Source organism: Notechis scutatus, chromosome 4 (genome assembly GCF_049901735.1).
Source record: "Notechis scutatus isolate UNSWTSFEM ecotype Mainland chromosome 4, rNotScu1.2, whole genome shotgun sequence".
NCBI classification, from domain to species: domain Eukaryota; kingdom Metazoa; phylum Chordata; class Lepidosauria; order Squamata; family Elapidae; genus Notechis; species Notechis scutatus.
This window is the reverse complement of record NC_142012.1, coordinates 68952676-68973687: the sequence shown is the minus strand read 5'-3', so window position 1 is coordinate 68973687 and position 21012 is coordinate 68952676. Positions and strand designations below refer to the sequence as shown.

Genomic DNA, 21012 nt, shown 5'->3' with positions numbered 1-21012 from the left:
AGGTCTAGAACTCACACTCAAATATTAATATATAGCATTATGAAAATAAAACTATTTAAACAATTCACAAGTTTCTAGTGTGAACGTGATTCTAGCTTAGTAAATTGCAGCCTTGATACCGGTTACCGTTAGTACAAAGTTTGCTATCTTGCTTCTGTGTCTCACTTCTGTTCTTGGCTTTGAAGCTAGGCACATCCTTAAAAATATAGAAGAAATGGTTACCCAGGAATATCAAGTCCAATAAGTAAAAGAACCAGAGTGGGGAGTTTCCTGCCTCTTAGATTCTGAATCCTGAAAGCATTTTCATACATTGCAATGTCCTATCTGTCAATGAATCCTTCAGCTTCAACCATAACAATACAAGAGCAAACAATAGATACAAACTCAAGGTTAATCGCACCAAACTGGATTGCAGGAAATACGACTTCAGCAACAGATGAATGTCTGGAATACTCTACTTGACTGTGATTTCTTCCCCAAACCCCCAAAATTTAACCTTAGACTTTCTACTATTGACCTCACCCCTTTCCTAAGAGGTCTGTAGGGAGCATGCATACGCGCACCAACGTGCCTACCGTCCCTGTCCTATTGTTTCTTTTATTTTTCTTACATGTATCCATGTATTCATAACTATGTTTTTACTTATACCTATTATCTCGTAAGCAATTGACAAACCAAATAAAATAAATAAATAGAATAAACAACTTGGCCAGGGAGAGAAACCTCCCCAATAGGAATGCTCCATACAAAGAATGCTTTAAAGATCACGTTGGTAATGAACCTTTGTCTGATTGGGTAAATCTTGTTTCGAACGGCGTATAATGTGTATAATACTCTGAGCCACTTTTGCAGGGGTGTGGCTATTCCTTATATGCATTTTGTCTGTATGTTTTGGATATATTTTTGTCACCCAGCTTTTGCTTTGGCCATGAATAAAAGCTGATATTTTTGCAAGTCTCGTCTTGAGTTTCACTCCCTTTGGCATCTCAGTGGCTTGGGGAAACTTCTGGTACCTTACATTACATTTGAGATTTTTCTAGTATTAAGAGTCAAAACATGACATTTATGCTTTCTTTTTTCTTTCTGTTAAGATTATAACCTTGGGCCACATTACATCTTCACTCCTAGCACATTTTCAGTGTTCTCAGCAACTAACAAATTTGATCTCTTTTATAAATGTCTAAAATATATCATTTTTTTAAAAAAAAGTATGCTGTACTTTGTTCTAGGAGAGAGGCACAGCTGGATGAGGAAGGACAGTTTTTGGTCAGAATTATTTATGATGATTCCAAAACATATGATTTGGTTGCTGCAGCAAGTAAAGTCCTCAGTGAGTAAACTTGACTTTCTTTCAGCATTGCTTCTAAAGGGTATAATGCAATTCAGCTAGTTTTATGTTTTATGATATACATGATAGTTTACACATAGTACAAAAAAAAAGTTTGCTGTAGTTCAGTCTGGACTATTATTTTTCAATGACTTGACAATGGTACATGCAGTCATTCTTAAAATGTTTGTTTTAAATTAAGAACAGGCCTTAGGACTGCTAAGGAACCCTTTCTTTATAAGGATCAATTGATTCAGAGGATCAATTTTCCTGTGAAGTGGCTAAATTTATATTCATATTCCTACATGCTATAATCTCAGTAAATATTGGTGTCCCCTTCACTGAAGTGGCTGATTTCTGCCACTGAAATGTGCATGTTTATACTGTATGTGCACACATAAACACAAGCAGGTCTAATACATGTGAGCATTTGTCATCATATAGTTTTCCCAAATTGTTGTTTTAAAACAGACTCATGAACTGTAGTTTGTTGAAATTAGAATTGTGAGATAGAATACAAGATACTTACAATATATGCATTTCTCAAATGTATTTTGCATATCACTGTTATTCTTATGAGCTTCAATTTAGAAGAACAAATATGCATAAGTATAATCAGAATTTTTGGAAGAATTTGTTTCACACAATCCAATCCATTGAACTTTGAGACAATTCTTGAAGCTCCTCTAAATGTGGTGGTTATCTAATCTGATATCTCTAACATACTTTAAGTTCTCATAAAGATTTTATAATTGGTTTTGAAAAGAAATAATAGATATAATGTGGCTTTCTAGACTATAATTTGCTGAATTTCTTGCTTAACAAAAAGCCTTGACCTTGACACTTTCAAAACATAGAATTTTGTTATTTTGTTTGTTTGTTTATTTTGCAGACCTTAATGCTGGAGAAATCCTTCAAATGTTTGGGAAGATGTTTTTTGTGTTTTGCCAAGAATCTGGTTATGACACAATCTTACGTGTGTTGGGATCAAATGTTAGAGAATTTTTACAAGTAAGTTAACCGAGACAAATCATCAATGGCTCAGTTCCAGGACAATTGAATTTGAACAGTGTGGTTGCTGTGGTACTATGCACATTTACTTAAACACAACAATGTAATTTATCAAATCTCTAGATCCAGAGTCAGAAATCCTTTCACTCTGGCTACTTATGGGCAGTAACTTTAATAACACTAGCCTCCCAAAATAATGTCTTGATAATTTACATTTAAGAACCAAAATAACACACATCAAACTTCAGTTTTTCATATAATTAGGAAATTAGTGGAAATTATAAGAAGAAATATATTTAAATAACAGTCTTCCAAAACAAAAATAACAATGAAAAAGCCGATTCTGTGCATTCATTTATCCATACATCATGTATGTATATATCCATATATCATTCCAAAATGCAACCATTGTTTTAAATACAACAGTTTAATTTTATGACTATAAAAATATCTCCCGTACATAATTTCAGAAGAAAATATTGCGAAAGGCAATGTTAACGCAGCATGTAAACGAAGAATGGCTAGTCAATAAGTGCAATTTGAGGCATCCCAGGGGTATTTTTGTATTAATAGCATAAAAGAAAAATCAATCAGACATAGAGTAGTGGTTAATAAAAAAATACTTTAGGGAACAGTCTAGTCATACACAAATATGCACTCTCTGAAGATATAATATTCAAAAACATGGCAAAATATCAGGTAGTTTTAACCTTGAAAGCTAGATTAAAGATGGCCAGGTATAAAAACAAATCTTTTATGTTTCCACGTGCTTAAATTGCATTTTATGCACAATTATTAACCATTAAGCAAAATGTAATGAGGAAAACATGATTGGGAATCCATATTTTTCACTGATACTTGAAATAAATGGAATCTTTTATTCTTTCAACTTCCTTTGATGTATTGTTTAAAAGTCAAGAGTTATACTAAAAAACAATTTATTTAACAAGTACAGGTAATTTCAGGGTTACAAGTGTTCATCTAGCACCCATTTGAAGTTACGAAATAAGCGTTCTCTAAAAGTCCCAAAATTACGAATGTTGCAGCATCATGGCAGTTGTTCACCCTTACGAATGACTGCAGAGGTCTGCAACACTCACCTTATTTCCTAGCCGCTCCCCACAATTCCCTTCCCCTCCTATCCTGCCTCACCAGAGTCACTTGCCTTGCAAAGATCTGTGTCCTCCGCTGCAGTTTCTTTGCCTATGAGGGACAGCAGAGTCATTGGAAGCTCCTGTGTGTTGTAATATTGTGCTTCCAGCCTACATCAGTTCTCCACTTGGGTTAAAAGTGTTTGGGCGCCTATGGGATGCTTAGAAATGGAATGAATGGCTTTGTTTTTAGGCACCCCTTTTGCAAGGAAATGAAGCTTCCAGCCCACATCAGTTCTCTGGGTGAAAAGTGTTTGGGTGCCTAAGGGATGCTTAGAAACAGAGCGGATGGCTCAGTTTTTAAGCATTCCTTTTGCAAGGAAATGAAGCTTTCAATCCGCGTCAATTGTCTGGGCAAAAAGTGTTTGGGTGCCTATGTGATGCTTGGAAAGAAAGTGGGTGTCTCTGTTTCTAAGCATCCCATAGGCATCCAAACACCTTTGGTTTTTTTCCTGAATAATACAGAGATTTATTCAGGCATTTACTTTTCCCTAAGAAATACCATGTTGCTTAAAAGGTTCATTATAATGCATTTTTCCTGCCTTTTCAGAATGACCCATATTGATGCATAGGCGAGGGTTTAATAGCATTTGGAAACATCATAATTATTATAAGTGTTCAAATGAAAGGAATTCACATTTTAAATAAACTTTTACAGCAGTGGTAGGATTCAGCCAGTTCATACCACTCAGGTTGTTAACTTTCTGAGCAGTTTGAACTGATTGTTGGAAATCATTAGGGCAGAGAACCAGTTGTTAAATTATTTGAATCCCACCACTGTGTTACAGTACCATGATTTAGAAATACTTCAGAAATTATTTGAAAAAATAAAATAAGTCATTTAAATTTTTATTCCAATACTGGCAAAGTTTCTATCAGTATAATGAAATTATGAAGTACAATACACAAAAATCTAAAGTAAGTAATTCATCCACTTTTTTCATTACGCTTTTCCCTACGTTGCTGTGCTTTATTTATCCCACAAGCATATCCTTGAAATAGTGAGGTTTATAATTAGTGAGTTCAAGTAAACAGCTCATTGTATTATAGCGTATGTTATTTTTGTTGCTATATTTTTAATTCAAAACAAAACTAAATTCCGTGAGGAAAAAAAATCTTCTTTTGGATAAATTTAAAACAAGCATGTATGTGAAGGAGGAAACTGATTATGTGGTGCCTAAGAAATTAATTCAAAAGATCCTTGTTTCCTTTGGATGTATCCCGAAAGACGAGGCTTTACATAACTCATAGGAGACAAATTCCTAGCTATGCTATGCTGTTGGTTTGAACTTCGAGTTTGCCAATTTGGTTGCAAAAAGGTTTCATCACCATTTGAGGACACATCGTCAGTGTGTTTTGAGTTGTGCTTGTCTGTCAGAACACAGGTCTTTGAATACCTTTTGATGAAACACAAATTAATCTGAATGTTGTTTGTTCAGATATTTCTGAGTCATGATCTGATTTTGGACTGTTTGATTGTCTGGCTGTTGTTGCTGGGCTACAGTTAAGTATTGTCTGTCTGGTGCAGATTAGGATTAGAATTGTTTATCTGGGTGCTTCTGAATCATGGTCTGGTTTTGGCTTGTTTGATAGTTTGGGTGGCTGGCTGTTGTTACTGAGACGTGATCTAATTTCTTGTGAGCTGGCCAACCATCAAACTATCAAACAAGACGAAACCAGATCATGAGTCAGAAGCACCCAGATAAACAACTCTAATCTTCATCTAGGGCTTTTCTCATAACTTGCCATATGTTTTGAAGTTGTTGTATCCACTCCTTAAGGATAATATGGTGGGATCTTAGGGACCTGACACTTCATGTGCTTTAGGGTTACATTAACAAAATATAGCTGCATAAAATGCAGGAGTAGGGATAAAGACTGTATGGTAATTTAGAACTGATGGAAATGATGTTGATTGTGGTAACTATGTGAATGTTTTCCTTTTCTATCTTAGTGTAAGTAAAAGTAAGTTAATGAAAGTAGGGGATACTTGCAAGGTAACAGATTTTCCATCCAAGTACTGTTTTCTTGATTTCCTTTCTTGCTTTCCAACACCTTTATATTATATATGTTAGGTATACTTTGGATCTCTGTTTACCTCAGCTTGAGCACAGCTTCTCTGTGAGAATGCTAGAGAGTTAGATTATAACATTTTCTTGTCATTATTTTTCTCTCAGAATCTTGATGCTTTACATGACCATCTTGCTACAATATACCCAGGAATGCGTGCTCCTTCCTTTAGATGCACAGATGCAGAAAAGGGGAAGGGCCTCATTCTGCACTACTATTCAGAGAGGGAAGGACTCCAAGATATTGTCATTGGAATCATCAAAACAGTTGCTCAACAAATTCATGGCACAGAAATAGATATGAAGGTAAGTGTCAAGATAAAGTCTCTCCCAAGGATTATTGTGTCATCATTACTTTGCTCATCGTTACTTTGTTATTCTATTACACATTTCAAGAGTTAATTTTTATGTATAGGAAATTACAAATAGCAATATCAGGAACAGAAATCTGTGTAAATTATGTTTATGGCTATTTGTATATTAATTGATCCAACAATTCTAGAATCCTAAATGTGCTTATGATACAAATCAGGATTTGTCCCAATATTTTATTATCTGACTCAGGATGGGAGGAGGATTTTTAAGAATGGACAAAAATAATAACTACACATATTACTACAGAGTTTCCAGTTCTAGTCTTCATAGAAAGTGTCAGCCTTCAAGATTTTATCTTTTCCCCCCCCCTTTGCTTTGTATCTTTCGGCTGTCATAAGTAATGGTGGGAGGAGGGGAGATATGGTTATGGAAAGCGAGCTGGAGGTGTTACAAAACAGAACTGTATAAGTTGAGGGGGGGAAGGTTCTTGCTTAGGCTTCTATCCTATGCTATGCGCAGCTGCAACTCTGTATCAAAATATGTCAAGGTCAACGGACAGAGGCCTCATCACCACCTGGAGATGCCCACATGATGATATACACAACTTTTAATTGGATGAGCCAATTGAACTATTGGGGGTGGGAACGTTGCCATCACTTTGTATATGTGATTTACGCGCCCATTTTCTCAGATTCAGAATTCTTTTGTTGCTACCACTTGATTTCCAGGAAAAGATATCTTTTCTCTAATTAATGGAATCTAAGTATTTCTTTCTGGGATTTTGAATGGAGCACCAGCTGACAGAAGGGTTACTTGGGAATACTTCAGCTTCTTTATGTAAGCTGACTTCTCTAGTTGATGTCCTTCAGATACTTTGAACTTTAGTAACCATAATTCCTAACTCATTGAACATACTGTTTGAGAAGTACCAAGTTAGGAATGACTATCATTAGATGTTCGGGTGAGGGCCCACCAATTCTTTCTCTTTTTGTGTCCTCTTCTTTTTTAAAATATACACAAATAATAGACTGCATAGACTAGTTATAAAGACTGCCTGATTTCTGGTTTTTGGAATTGTATTTCTGCTCCATAAATTGAGAATTTCCAATACATTATTTTGTGTTATTATGGAGGAGATCATATAGAACAGCAATATGAGCCAGCAGTGAGTGGTGGCAGTAAAAAAAAAAACCCATGCAATCCTAAATTGCATTAACAGAGGGATACAATCATTAGGTACTAATACCACTCCATAAAGCCTTAGTAAGACCACACCTAGAATACTGCATCCAGTTTTGGTCACCACACTACAAAAAAGATGTTGAGACTCTGGAACAAGTGCAGAAAAGAGCAACCAGGAAGATTAGGGGACTGGAGACTAAAACATATGAAGAACGGTTACAGGAACTGGGCACAGGTAGTCTTGTGAAGAGAAGGACCAGGAGAGACATGATAGCAGTGTTCCAATATTTGAGGGGCTGCCACAGAGAGGAAGGGGTCAATCTATTCTCCAAAGCACCCGAAGGCCAACAAGGAACAATGGATGGAAATTGATCAAGGAGAGATCCAACCTAGAAATAAGGAGAAATTTTTTAACAGTGAGAACAATCACCCAATGGAACAGCTTGCCTTTGGAAGTGGTGGGAGCTTCATCATTAGAGGCTTTTAAAAGAGATTGTACCGCCATTTGTCAGAAATGTTGTAGGGTCTCCTACTTAGGGGGGACAGGGGGGTTGTACTAGATGACCTACAAGGTCCCTTCCAACTCTTAATCTCTTAAACAGCTTATAATACATTATATACTAGATACCAGAAACCAGGTGATATGAGAGTTTAGCAGGAATTGATTAGAGAGGATAAATAAAAGAAAAAGTAGCATATATGGAAAAGAGTAGCATATATACTACAAGAACAGCATTGTTTGCCTACTGAAGGCACTGTCATATATATAGATTTTCCATAATCTATACCAAATTACTTGACACATTGAGCTTTGCCACGAGAACAAATTGGTGCTGGGCTCATTATTGATGGTAGTTGGCTAGCAAGGTCCTCCACAAATAGCCTATACCTACCTGGTAGCAGAATAGCATTCCCATCTGAAATAACATGGCTGTTTTTGTGCTGGTTCAACTGAGGGATGCCAACAGTGGGCCACTTTCTATTATGTGTTAAGAGCAATTCCTGCTTTTCGGACCATACCAAAAATAAATAAATAGCAGGCACCAATCAAGCATTGTTAGATAAAGTGACTGTTTACAGGCTGAGAAGTAAACTAGATGATATCTACAATTTATATTGTACTGCCTTACTTCTGTTTTATCTTTTAAAGTATATATGTTGACTGTTTAATCTGGACAGGATGGATTGCACCATGGGTGGAGGATAACTGATTTGATTAACTGATCCAGTTGAATACTTAAAAAAAAAAAGAAAACACCCTATCCTCACTCTATCTTTATTGATTTGCCTAACATGGACTAAGAAAAGCATTAGCGAAATTAGAAGTGTAATAGGACTATACCTATTGTCTAATTTTACTGAAAGGCCTTCCTAGAAAAGTCAGTCATAGGTAAATGAAATAGCTTTACTAAACAAAGACAATGTGGCCTCCCAAAAGAGGTGGTGCAAATCTGTGTATAATGCTGGCTGGAAAGGTGACACCATTTCTGGAAATATTTCTGAAAAGGTGATACAATTTTAATAATAATTGCATAAAATCACAAAATACGAAGACCTGCAAATAGGTATAGAATGACTGTGGCAAAAAAAAAAAAAAAAAAGCAATTATATTATCAGTAGGCACAATCCCAAAATATCTGGAGCACCACTTGAATACCATCAGCATTGACAAAATCCCCATCAATCAATTGAAAAAGGCAGAACAACTTACATCTTGTAATGGTATCTTTAATACTATCGAACAACATCTGCCTATCCCAAATCCTTTAGAACAGGGCTGTCAAACTCCCGGCCCATGCTAGCCACGCCCGGTTTAGCGAAGGGGAAAAAAGTCCCAATACGTGACACCATGCTGTCATGACGACATAAATTTGATACCTTGGAAGGACTTGATAGGTGGATAAAATGCCAGATCCAATCTAAACACCTGGCTGACTATGTGACCAGCAATAATTTATCAAAGTTATATACTGGCCAACTCCCAATGTTGTTAAGCAGCTTACATTCAAAAAAATATTTAAAAACAAAATGCGATAGAAAAACACACAGAGACAAAAACAGCACAAGACCGAACAACAATGGCAAAGAAAATTGACCAAGAAGGGAATAGAAAGGGCATTGGTTATGCTTTCCAAAGATCCAGACCCTTCAAAACTCCTACGTCCTATATTAACATTAAATATTTTAATTAATAAGTTACTGTTTAGGCCTGCATTTTCGCATATATTATGATTTTTTTTCCTCACATCTATACTGTAACTCATGCATATATTAGGAAAACACCAAATGTTCTTCTCTTCTGGTGCTAAATACATAAAAATATTTAATTTATTCAAACAATATATGTGACAACAGAGCTTAAATCTGGAAAAGGAATAGGAATGAATTTATATAGAAATCTTCCCAACAGAGAAATGTTTATACATACATAAATACTTAGATGCATGTGTGTGTTTATGTATGTGTGTATGTATGTATGTATGTATAAATAACAGAAAGGCGGTTTTAGACCCTCTTTCATTAGCTGAATAGAAACTTCTCCTTTTGCAGATTCATTCTGCTGCTGCTCGGGGAAGGAGAGCCTGCAGCATCTTTGAAACCTGATAAGCAATTTGACTTCATTTTTACTGCTGTTGCCATGGTGAAAGACTTTGAAAATGGTGCTGGTTGCTCTAGTTTGCTGGCTAGTTCATGGAGAAGATAATTTAAACTTTATTCCAGGTTGTGTCACTGGTACTGATATTCTTGTTTAGCTTCTTTAGCACATCTATCTCTAAAGCTGTGTGAAAGCTTATGGAATGTAGAGAATTCATAGAAAAGGAGTTGGCTTTATTTTTCAATCCCCTGCCATTTATCAGAATCAGGTGTTTGTGCTTGAAAAAATACCACAGTCTAATATTGAAGAGAATACAACTGTTAGTCCTGTGAAACAATGGAAATTGGAAGGTTGTCAAATTTTCTGGGAATGGAAAATACAACTTTTTGCAGCTGTTAATATTTTAAAGCTTGCATCTAATTCTAAGGTGTCTTAATAGATGTGTTATGTAAGTTTAGGTAAAATTCCTTGAAGTGAGCCTTTATATCAGTAATATGTAGTAATATATATTCTTTAACTCCATCAAATGCTTAGTTTGTTCAATGTTCCTATTGTGGACCGAGTATAATGCAAAAAATTCTGCTAATTTCAGCTATGCTTTACATGCAACTTATTTCGCATTTTTGACCTCTCTTCTTCTAGACACATATTCTCCCTATGTCTCACAATATATTCTAAATCATTTGCTATAAATTTCCTTGCAGCTTTGCTGTTAGTGACACAGGAGACTAGCAGAATATTAAAAGATGAATTTTATCAAATTATGAAAGTTTACAGTGCTAGTGCATATTAGTGTCAGCGCTTGAAACAGCCTAATTGTGTGGCAGAAGGATGCCTGTTTTCTAGATAATATTTTGTATTGCTTACCTTTTTAATCTGGTGGTTAAAGAGAAGGCTTTGGATAGAAAATGAATAAACCATTTAGTGGTATTTTGAACATTTCAGTTATTGTGTTCAAAAATGTATTCTTTGTATAGGTCTACAGGATTTAATTGATGTCTTTATTCAAACTTTGATTAATAAAAGCTGGGTATAATAAGTCAGAATATTTTAAAACATTTTTTTGAAAGCTATTAAATCACACTTTAACTATCAAGCATTTGGCTGGTGACAACTTTAACAACAGCAGCAACAGCAGCAGCACTCTTATTTCTCTAAAATAATATTTTCTGTGACATACACATGACTAGTCAGAACTAAGATTATTAAGACTTATTTCTCCAGTCACAATGCATCATTATTATTTTAACCAATAAAATGAATGAAGGTTTTGGTAACTAGATACCATTGTAATTTTAATATGTATGATATAGCTGAAAAATGACAAGTTAGACCAGGGGTGTCAAACTCACATTGTCACGGTGGCATCATGTGACGTATCATGACTTTTCCCCCCTTTGCTAAACCGGGCGTGGGCATGGCCAATGCATGACGCATCCAGCCCATGGGCGGGGAGTTTGACAGCCCTGGGTTAGACTGAAATCCATGTCTACTCAGAAGTAAGATATGGTGAACTTAATAGGATTTTTTTTCCAGATATACACAGTATCTTCAAGTTCTTTTATTTTATTGTGTGGTAGTTTGTCAGTGATATTAAATAAATAGTATCATGCCAAGTACATTATTTTCTGCAATGGAGTTGATATAAAATCAGAGGAAGGCTATGAATGTATGTCAGTTTAAATAACAGTGAGCCACAGATAGAATTGGTTCTTTTAATTTTGGAGGAACCCTCGTTTATTACTAAGAGTTTCACCTTCTTGCCTCTGCCACAGTGCAGCTAGCTTAAACAATGGAAATAAATCTGGCTTGGGTCCAGAGACGGGTTTGGTACACGACAGAATACATCTCTTTGACATGGGGGATAATTTCCTCCTTGGGCAAAAGCTTTATATAATCAGAATACAATTTAAAAATTGCTACTCTGACCTTTAATTCAGGTTTATTGGATCTCTATAAGGGTAATGAAAGATTCTTTGTGAATATGATCACAGTGTGTGAAAAAACAGTAAATGCATGAAAAGCAGAGGTGGTATTCAGCAGATTCTGACCAGTTCTGGAGAACCGAGAGAGGAAATTTTGAGTAGTTCGGAGAACTGGCAAATACCACCTCTGCCTCCCGAGTCCCAGCTGTTTGACTGGGTCTTCTTTTGTTGCCCTGCACAGGAGAACAGAGCTGGAAAGCAGGTTAGTGGGGTGGGGAGGTAATGGCATTTTTTAGTAACCTTCCCCCTGGAGTGGGGTGGGAATGGAGGTTTTATCTTTGCCCTGCCATATCCACCAAGCAATACCACGCCCACCAAGCCAAGCCCACAGAACCGATAGTAAAAAAAATTGAATCCCACCACTGATGAAAAGGAGTTTATATTATAGCTGAACATCTGTTTCACAAAACTGTATTGTAAAAGTGACCCATTTGGATTGAATACCTCTAACTTAAAAACATTTATTATATTCCATTATATTTTAAACTAAAAGCACATCTTCCTCACTGGCACTATTCTTCCTTTCTTGATTTCATATACTATACAAACACTGGATGTATTTGAAGTATTGCAAAGAGACTTAGGTATTCTAGAAACCAGAGATTCAAATTGTTAAGTTATTCTTCATCATGCAAGGGGCTTTTTGGAACCTATAGTTTTCTATGCTGTAAATTGATTCTTCCTGATGACCCTCTTTCTTTGGTAAATTACTTGATCTGAAGAGCAAATTGAGCTTCAAAAGTAGGCTTTCTTGTTCTTAAGTCATCATGCCTTACATTTATGCTATTAGTTCATTGTTTATGCTATTAGTTCATTGCACAGCAGTAACACGGCCAGGAATTCTAATTTAAGTCTGTTTATTTTTACTCATGTACTTTAGGTGTCTAGATTGGAATTTAGTATGAGCAACACTTGTTGCTGAAGAATAAAAATAGACTAATCTTGGATTAACCACCTTTTCGTTATGATGTTCAGGTTATTCAACCAAGAAATGAAGAGTGTGACCATATTCAGTTCTTAATTGAAGAAAAAGAATCTAAAGAAGAAGATTTTTATGAAGACCTTGACAGATTTGAAGAGAATGGTACTCAAGAGTCTCGCATCAGTCCATACACGTTTTGTAAGGCTTTTCCTTTCCACATTATATTTGACAGAGACCTAGTTGTCACTCAGTGTGGAAATGCAATATATAGAGTCCTTCCCCAGGTAAGAATTCTTGTTTTTCCTGCAAAGCTTTTGAATTCCAGATTTTCCATCATCCTCCTATTCACTTTTTGATACCAGTTCTCTTATTCAATATTTTGTATGCACTATTTGGACTATGAAATGTATTCCACATTTCTCCCCTTTTTACTATTATGTCTGAATCTGCACACATGAAATTTTAATGATCAACTTTTTAAATATTTCATTTAAAATATTAATATTGAAAAACAAGCATAAGCTGTTGGGTAGTTTAGTACTTGCATGTTTTAAATAGTTTTTATTTCATAATTAGCTATGCCCATGTTACCTGCTGAAAAGTTTTTTTCCTTTTTAAATTAGCAAATATTAAGTACTCTAGCATTTCAAAAGATTTATATTATTTCAAGCCTCTACCTTTCCTCCTCCCACCCCTTTCAGGTTGATTTTCATAAAGTCTGACATTAGAATACAATCCTTGATGAAAAGCCTAGAGTTTTTCATTCCAAAACTTTTCCTTAAAGAGTCAATTTGAATTTATTTTAGCCTTTGCATCCTGAATCACTGTAAACATGACATTTGGGAATAGGGCCACATGGAACAGGTCAAAGTAGAAGTGGCCACCACTTCCTAGAAACGTTGCTTGAATTATTGCTGCGGATTGTATAAAACAAAGTTAGTCATAGAGATTGTTTAGAACAGCGTTTCTCAGTCTTGGCAATTTTAACATGTGGACTTCAACTCTCGGAATTACCCAGCCATCATGCAAGACTGCTTTAGAATATTTCCTTGCTGAGTGTGATTGAAGATAGGATAGGATCCATTCTTTCATCCTAGAATTTGGATAGTGTGAACAACTCTCATTCCATTTAATTTTTTATGCAAAAAGTCCATTATTTAATTGTACAATAGGAGCACTACTTCACTAAATATTATTGTACTAACGCCACAGACAGTACAGAGGGAAATGGACTGCAATCACTAACCAGAATTCAAAGTCTTAAAATGTATTTTTCTTTTTTTTACTTATATTTCAGCTCCAGCCAGGATACTGTAATCTATTATCAGTATTTTCATTGGTTCGGCCTCATATTGATATTAGCTTCCATGGAATCCTCTCACATATCAACACAGTGTTTGTGTTAAGGAGTAAGGTAATCTAAAACCCAGTTTGCAATTTTTCAATAGATATCTGTTTTATTAGGAAGAAGAAAAGGCTTTAAAACTCACGTTAGTTTGAAATAGTAAAAACACAAGTCCTAGGAAGGCCACATGGCTGGGGTACTGGATACTGCATCCAGTTTTGGTTGCCACAGTGTAAAAAAGATGTTGAGACAGAGTTCAGAGAAAAGCAACAAAGATGATTAGGGGACTGGAGGTTAAAACATATCAAGAACGGTTGGGTATGTCTAGTTCAATGAAAAGAAGGACTAAGGTGACGTGGTAGCGGTATCTAAGAGTTTGCTGCAAAGAAGATGGAGTCAATCTACTCTCCAAAGCACCTAAAGGCAGGACAAGAAGTAATGGGTGGGAACTAATGAAGGAAAGAAGCATTCTAGAACTACGAAGACATTTCCTGACAGTTAGAACAATTAACCAGTGGAACAACTTGCCTCCAGAAGTTGTGAGTGCTACAACACTGGAAGTTTTTAAGAAGAGATTAGACAACCATATGTCTGTAAAGATATAGGACTTTCTGCCTGAGCAGGAGGTTGGACTAGAACAGTGGCCCCCAACCTTTTTTGTACCACGGCCTGGTACCGGCATCACAAAATGATCCACGGACCGGTACCGGCATCAGCACACACGACCAAGGCAAGGCGAGCCGAGCGACTGGCCAGCCAGCCGTCCCCCGCTTCTCCCCGCCACCTTCAACTCCTCCTTTGTACCTTCTCGCGGTCGATGGGCTTTTCAGGCTCTTTCTTAATCTCCTCCTGAGTAACGCGAGACTCCATCGCCATCGGGACGGCTCTTCATTCGAAGCCGCCCTCCCCCTTTGACGAAACTAAGGCGCAAGGATTCCTTCAGCACCCAAACGCCGCTTTCCAACCGACGACCGACAAGCTCACCCGGAAGCACTTTCTCAAGCGCCGTCGAAACAAGATGGAAGCGCCCAAGCAAAATAGGTGGCCCGGTACAAAATGATCCACGGACCGGTACCGGTCCAGGGCCCGGTGGTTGGGGACCACTGGACTAGAAGACCTTCAAGGTCCCTTCCAATTCTATTATTCTGTTATTTTTTGATTGTCCATAATATGAGGATATTCCATCTTGGATGGGCTTGCAAGGTCGGTGAATCTTCGTGGACCTAAAGCTTATGCTTAAAGAACCAGTGGTAGTTGTGGTCAAAAAGGCAGCCTCTGGTGCACCCCTTCAGGGCCTTTAGATGGTCACTCCTGCCACGGTCATATTGTTTTGTGGCTGTTCATAGGAGGTTGGGCCACCTGGAAGTTCCCTCTGATCCAGAACGCAGCATCATGAACAGTGATAGGTATGCCTTGGTATCTATTCCCAGTTAACCTCTCTGCTTTGCAGACTGCACCCATTGATAATTTGCTCTTGGGTGCAATTAAAGTGCTGGGCTTAGGCCTTGTAAAGACTTGATTTCTGAATATGGATTAGCTGATCTGTCCTGCATATGGCAGTTGGTATGCTCTGAGTTCCTTTGGTTAAACAAAGGTCTATTTGGACCTCGGAAGTGTGTCTTCTCTGTAGCAGTGCCTGCCCTCCTGAATGGAATTTCTCCTGAGATCCATATGGCCCCTACCCGGCTATTTTTCAGAATATGGCGAAGACTTGGCTCTTCAACCAGTCCTTTGACAAGGGAGAGTGAGAGACCCTTGTTGTGTTTCCATTCAGTCTATCTTTCTTGTTATCTATTTCGAAATCTTTGTTCTCCTTTTTTAAATGTTCAATTGTGTAATTTCTTCCTTTTGATTGTTTTGAGCCACCTGGTTTTGTTGAGGACTGGGCTTTTATTCACAACAACATAAATGCTTTTCTTTAGAATATTTGTTTAGGTAAAGATCAGAAAATCAGAAGAAAAAAAAAACCCCACTAAAGTTTTCTATGGGTGAACCTGAGGGCAAGGCTTATAACAATGGTACTTTTCATTGAAGTTTCCTTTTGTTCTTTAAAAGGAAGGGCTTTTGGATGTGGAAAAATTGGAATGTGAAGATGAATTGACTGGTACAGAAATTAGCTGTTTACGCCTGAAAGGGCAAATGATCTACTTACCTGAAGCAGATAGTATTCTTTTCCTTTGTTCGCCAAGGTAAGCAAATAAGATTTGCGTGTGTAGTGCATTTATGGTGTTGCAACAACTAGAATTGTAGCCTTTGAAACCAAAACGCTGTGATGCAAAAGGTTCCGTGTTTCTTTTATGTTATATTGCTACATTAGAAGCTCCCTTTTGATTCTTGATCAGGAGGTGATTAAACATTTCTGCTTGTCCTACATCCTTGTATAACAGCGGCCCCCAACCTTTTGGGCACCAGGGACTGGTTCCGTGGAGAGAGGTTTTTCCGTGGACCAGAGGGGTGTGTGGTTTTGTGTGCTGCCTGCATCCCACAGATGGGGGCTTTGCTTGTTTGTGTGGCCCAAGTTCTGGCATGTCATGGCTTGGTGTTTGTCCATGAACCACAGTTTAGGGATCCCTAATGTACACGGTCCATTCCTGAAGCGGATGATAATATCACTGCTGGGGAAAGTATTAAAGTATAATAACACTAAGGAAAAAATAGGCAACAGAAGGGTGGGTGGCCATGGTTAAAGTCCCTCGATAACAACTGTTTTAATTGCTTGTATTTTGACTTTGATTTCAAACAATGTCATGAAAGAATCAGTTATTTCAGCAGAATAAGTCTTACGTTAAGTTGATGAACTGCTTTTTTTTTATAGAAATGTACCACATAGCGTAATAGAAAAATGCAATATTAATAGTGTATTCAATGATGAAATAGAGATGTATTGTTACTTTTGGGCAATTGGAAAATCGGCAAAACAGATTGATCAGTATCTTTTGCATAAGTGCCAGGAAAATCTTGCCCTCTCATTTTCTCCCTCTCACTTTTAATTGCATTAGTGTGATGAATTTGGATGACTTAACTAGAAGAGGACTGTATTTAAGTGACATTCCCCTGCACGATGCCACTCGTGATTTGGTCCTTTTGGGAGAGCAATTCCGAGAGGAATACAAACTGACCCAAGAACTGGAAATATTAACGGATAGGCTCCAGCACACTTTAAGAGCTTTGGAAGATGAAAAGAAGAAGACAGATACGTACGATTTAGTCTCTTACTTTGACTATGAAGTGGTATAAATGATCAATTTTTATCACTCTGCTGTCTCTCTTTGGAGGCTTATAAACAACTCTGATTCCTAATTGCCTAGTTAAAGTCAGTGACATTACTCTCGATAAAGTAAGATAAAAATGTTGAACAAAGAAACATAAACATGTCTCTTGCTGAAGCCTGAGAATGTTTTCTGTTTATAGTTCTTGCACACATGTGACCTTTATATTTAGGTCACCATTTCTCTTATCAGTCTGGGTGGATAAAGAAGATATAAAGGGTTGAATACAGTGAAGATAATTTAGCGTCATGCCACTAAACTAAATAATCTGCAGCCGTGATGGCAAACCTATGGCACCAGAGGTGGCATGCAGAGCCCTCTTTGTGGGCACACACACTGTCACCAGCTGCTCTTCTGGTTTCCCGGCTGGTTTTCATGTGCACTGAAGTGCTGGAAACCAGCCGGACGGTGCGCATGCGCATGCCGGAAACCCAAAGAGTAGCTCTGGCTGGCGTGCTTATGTGCACCAGCCAGCTGATCTTTGGGTTTCCAGCGCTCAGGCGTGCATGTGCACTTGTTCTGATTTGGGCAGTTGGCGCCAAAAAGGTTCGCCATCACTGTCTGAACTTTCTAATGGAATGTTCATATATACCGTGTTTCTCCAACAATACGGCCTCCACCAATAGGAAGCCACAGCATGATTTATTGGCATAAAATCAAATTAAGCCCCTCCCCCCAAATTAAGGCCCATATTAAACATGCGAAATGGGGGGGGGGAATGGCGGGGGGGGGGATTGCCGTTAGGAAGTACTTTGTTGCATGCCCGGATATGGTGCTGCCTGCGTTGGTGGAGCACTTCATATCGGGAGACCTTCTGCCACCGTTAATTTCCCTTCTCCCTTGCTGCCATAGTGTTACAGCAACGCCGCGGCGTTTGGCGCAGCCACGTGCAGCCAGTCAGGGCTCCTCCCTGCAACCGGAGCCCTGAGGAGACACTTGGCTTCAGGCGCTCCTGTGGCCGCCTTCCCTTTGCCTTCGATGGTAAAGTGAATTATTTTAAAAACCTCCGCTCATCCTATCAGGGTCGTGCGAGCTGAGCAGAGCCGGGAAAGCAAGCCGCGGGTGTTTCCTGGTTCTGCCCAGCCCGTACGGCTCTGCCGCGGCCCTGGCGGGATGAGCGGAGGTTTTTAAAATAATTCACTTTACCTTCGAAGGCAAAGGGAAGGCGGCCACAGGAGCGCCTGAAGCCAAGTATACCAACAACAAAAGGTCCTGACTTGCAGCATCCTGCCGTTGCCGCCGCGTCCTTTTCGCTGCCGCCTCCCTCTCCGACTGCAAAACTTGTGTGCTTCGCCAAACGCTCCGAGCGAGGCGAGCCCTTTCATACATAGAGAGAGAGGGAAAGACGCCGGCGTGCTCCGAGAGGCTGGCTCTTTTCTCTAGCCGAGGCTGACAGGAAGTGCCTCCAGGGCCGTGGCAGGCAAGCCGCGGGTGTTTCCTGGTTCTGCCCAGCGCGCACGGCTCTGCCACGGCCCTGGCGGGATGAGCGGAGGGCCCGGCGGGGAGGCACTCGTTGCCTTGGTGACATTTCGGGTGCCTCCGCCGCCTCCTCGCCCATCGCAGGTGGCGGCGGCGGCAAGCGGCGGCGCTTCGCTGAGGGAAAAAGAAGACAGCGCAGCCACCTTGCTTGCTTTCCCACCTGCCCGCCCCAGATGGCCTCAGGAGCGGCGGCAATGGCAGGCGCGCACACTCCTGCCGGCGAAGGGAGGAGAGGCGAGGAAAGAGAAGGGAGTGCGGCAGCAGCGGCTGTCACAGTATCGTCTCATAGCGGGGCAAGGCTGGCAAGCTGAGGTGGCCGCACCAGAGAGCGTCACTGCCGACCCCGTCGTGAGGATAAAGGAGCGGGATAGAGATTCAGTCAGATGTCAGCCTCGGCTAGAGAAAAGAGCCAGCCTCTCGGAGCACGTCGGCGTCTTTCCCTCTCTATGTATGAAAGAGCTCGCCTCGCTCGGAGCGTTTGGCGAAGCACACGAGTTTCGCAGTCGGAGAGGGAGGCGGTGGCGAAAAGGACGCGGCGGCAACGGCAGGATGCTGCAAGTCAGGACCTTGCATTGAAGCAGCCCGGGGGGCACGTAGCCACCTCCCTCCAGCCCACCTTGAGGATTTGCCTTTTGTTGTTGGTATACTTGGCTTAGGCGCTCCTGTGGCCGCCTTCCTTTGCCTTGAAGGTAAAGTGAATTATTTTAAAACCTCCGCTCATCCCGCCAGGGCGCGCAGAGCCGTACGGGCTGGGCAGAACCAGGAAACACCCGCGGCTTGCTTTCCGGCTCTGCTCAGCTCGCACGACCCTGATAGGATGAGCGGAGGTTTTAAAATAATTCACTTTACCATCGAAGGCAAAGGGAAGGCGGCCACAGGAGCGCCTGAAGCCAAGTGTCTCCTCAGGGCTCCGGTTGCAGGAGGAGCCCTGACTGGCTGCACGTGGCTGCGCCAAACACCGCGGCGTTGCTGTAACGCTACGGCAGCAAGGGAGAAGGGAAATTAACGGTGGCGGAAGGTCTCCCGAACATCCAAGCTGTCGCCGCCCGCCCACCCGAGGATGCAAGGGGGGGGGAATTAAGTCACCCCCCGAAAAGACGGCCTAGCCGGTTTTTCGGGGGTCAAAAAAAAATAAGGCCCGACCTTATTATGTGAGAAACACGGTAGTTGAATCATATAAATTAATAATTTTATATTTTTTTAAAAGACATAGTTATGTAGCCTTGTAATAAATGCATTCTTCAGCCTTCACAATCTAAATGAGTTGCAATTCACTCCTCATAATATGTAGTCATCATTGCCGAATTAATTTCTAGTTATGAGAGCGTATCTCAAGGATATCTGTTTTGGAAATCCTAATGTATCATGGGCTACCACTGAGTTTGTCATGCAGTTTTTGTCTTGTAACAGTATTTTCTGTTACAAAAGTCATTATGTATTAAATTAAATTTACCATACATATTTATTGTGTTGTTTGCTTAGAAGTAAACTTTATAATGCAATTATGCCTGCTGTAGAATATGCTAAGTTTTTAAATCAGTGAATTCTAGACACGAATATGATAAATTTATCAGATCAATTTATTTCTTTTTCTATTTTTTTCCCTTTGCTACTGTTACACAAACATATAGATTATTGTATTCTGTGCTTCCTCCATCTGTGGCCAATGAACTGAGACACAAGCGTCCTGTACCAGCAAAACGTTACGATAATGTGACTATATTGTTCAGTGGCATTGTTGGTTTCAATGCCTTCTGCAGTAAACATGCCTCTGGCGAAGGAGCTATGAAAATTGTCAATCTTTTAAATGACCTTTATACAAGATTTGATATTTTGACTGATTCACGAAAAAACCCGTTTGTTTATAAGGTAAATATGATATGTCATTTCTGTTCTGTGAAGAGGGTAACACTGTTTAAGGACCAGCTTATAACAAATAGTGCAAAGGTGTATGGCTGAGCACGTTTCTAGAGAAATGGGTTGCAGATTCCAAAACATTTTACTAAAGTCTCAAACTATCTCTTGGCAACTGCCTAACAGTCTGATGCTAGGCACAGTATTTACAGTCTGAAATTAAATTCCAGGTTGGTTTATCATGAAATAGAATGAAAGTCAGTTTGGTCAACAGATTGTTAGAGCTTTGCATACAGATAAACATAATAACATGTTCTATTTTATTATCTTTAACCATACAAGATTGATAATTTTGAATATTATATGTCACTGTGGGTTGAATATCATTTAGGAAAATTGTTTTAACTACTGCTATAAAATAGTATAGATAATAGGTTTATTCCTCCAGGAAAAGATTTTCATGATCTGTGGTCTTGCACTTCTTTTTGTGGCTTATTGGGAGATATG

The 21012-nt window shown here is 39.1% G+C and overlaps 1 protein-coding gene across 5 annotated transcripts in view; it reads left to right on the top strand.

Annotated features, from left to right (window-relative positions):
• Positions 1-21012, top strand: part of GUCY1B1 (guanylate cyclase 1 soluble subunit beta 1) — an 81449-nt gene that overhangs the window by 42377 nt on the left and 18060 nt on the right. For all 5 annotated transcript variants that reach the window (XM_087963678.1, XM_026675843.2, XM_026675844.2 and 2 more), the window contains exons 3-10: positions 1230-1330; positions 2220-2338; positions 5667-5864; positions 12612-12842; positions 13856-13972; positions 15959-16092; positions 16903-17100; positions 20283-20520. In XM_087963678.1, coding sequence (XP_087819804.1) covers positions 1230-1330; positions 2220-2338; positions 5667-5864; positions 12612-12842; positions 13856-13972; positions 15959-16092; positions 16903-17100; positions 20283-20520 — 1336 coding nt within the window. The remainder of the gene's footprint in view (positions 1-1229; positions 1331-2219; positions 2339-5666; positions 5865-12611; positions 12843-13855; positions 13973-15958; positions 16093-16902; positions 17101-20282; positions 20521-21012) is intronic.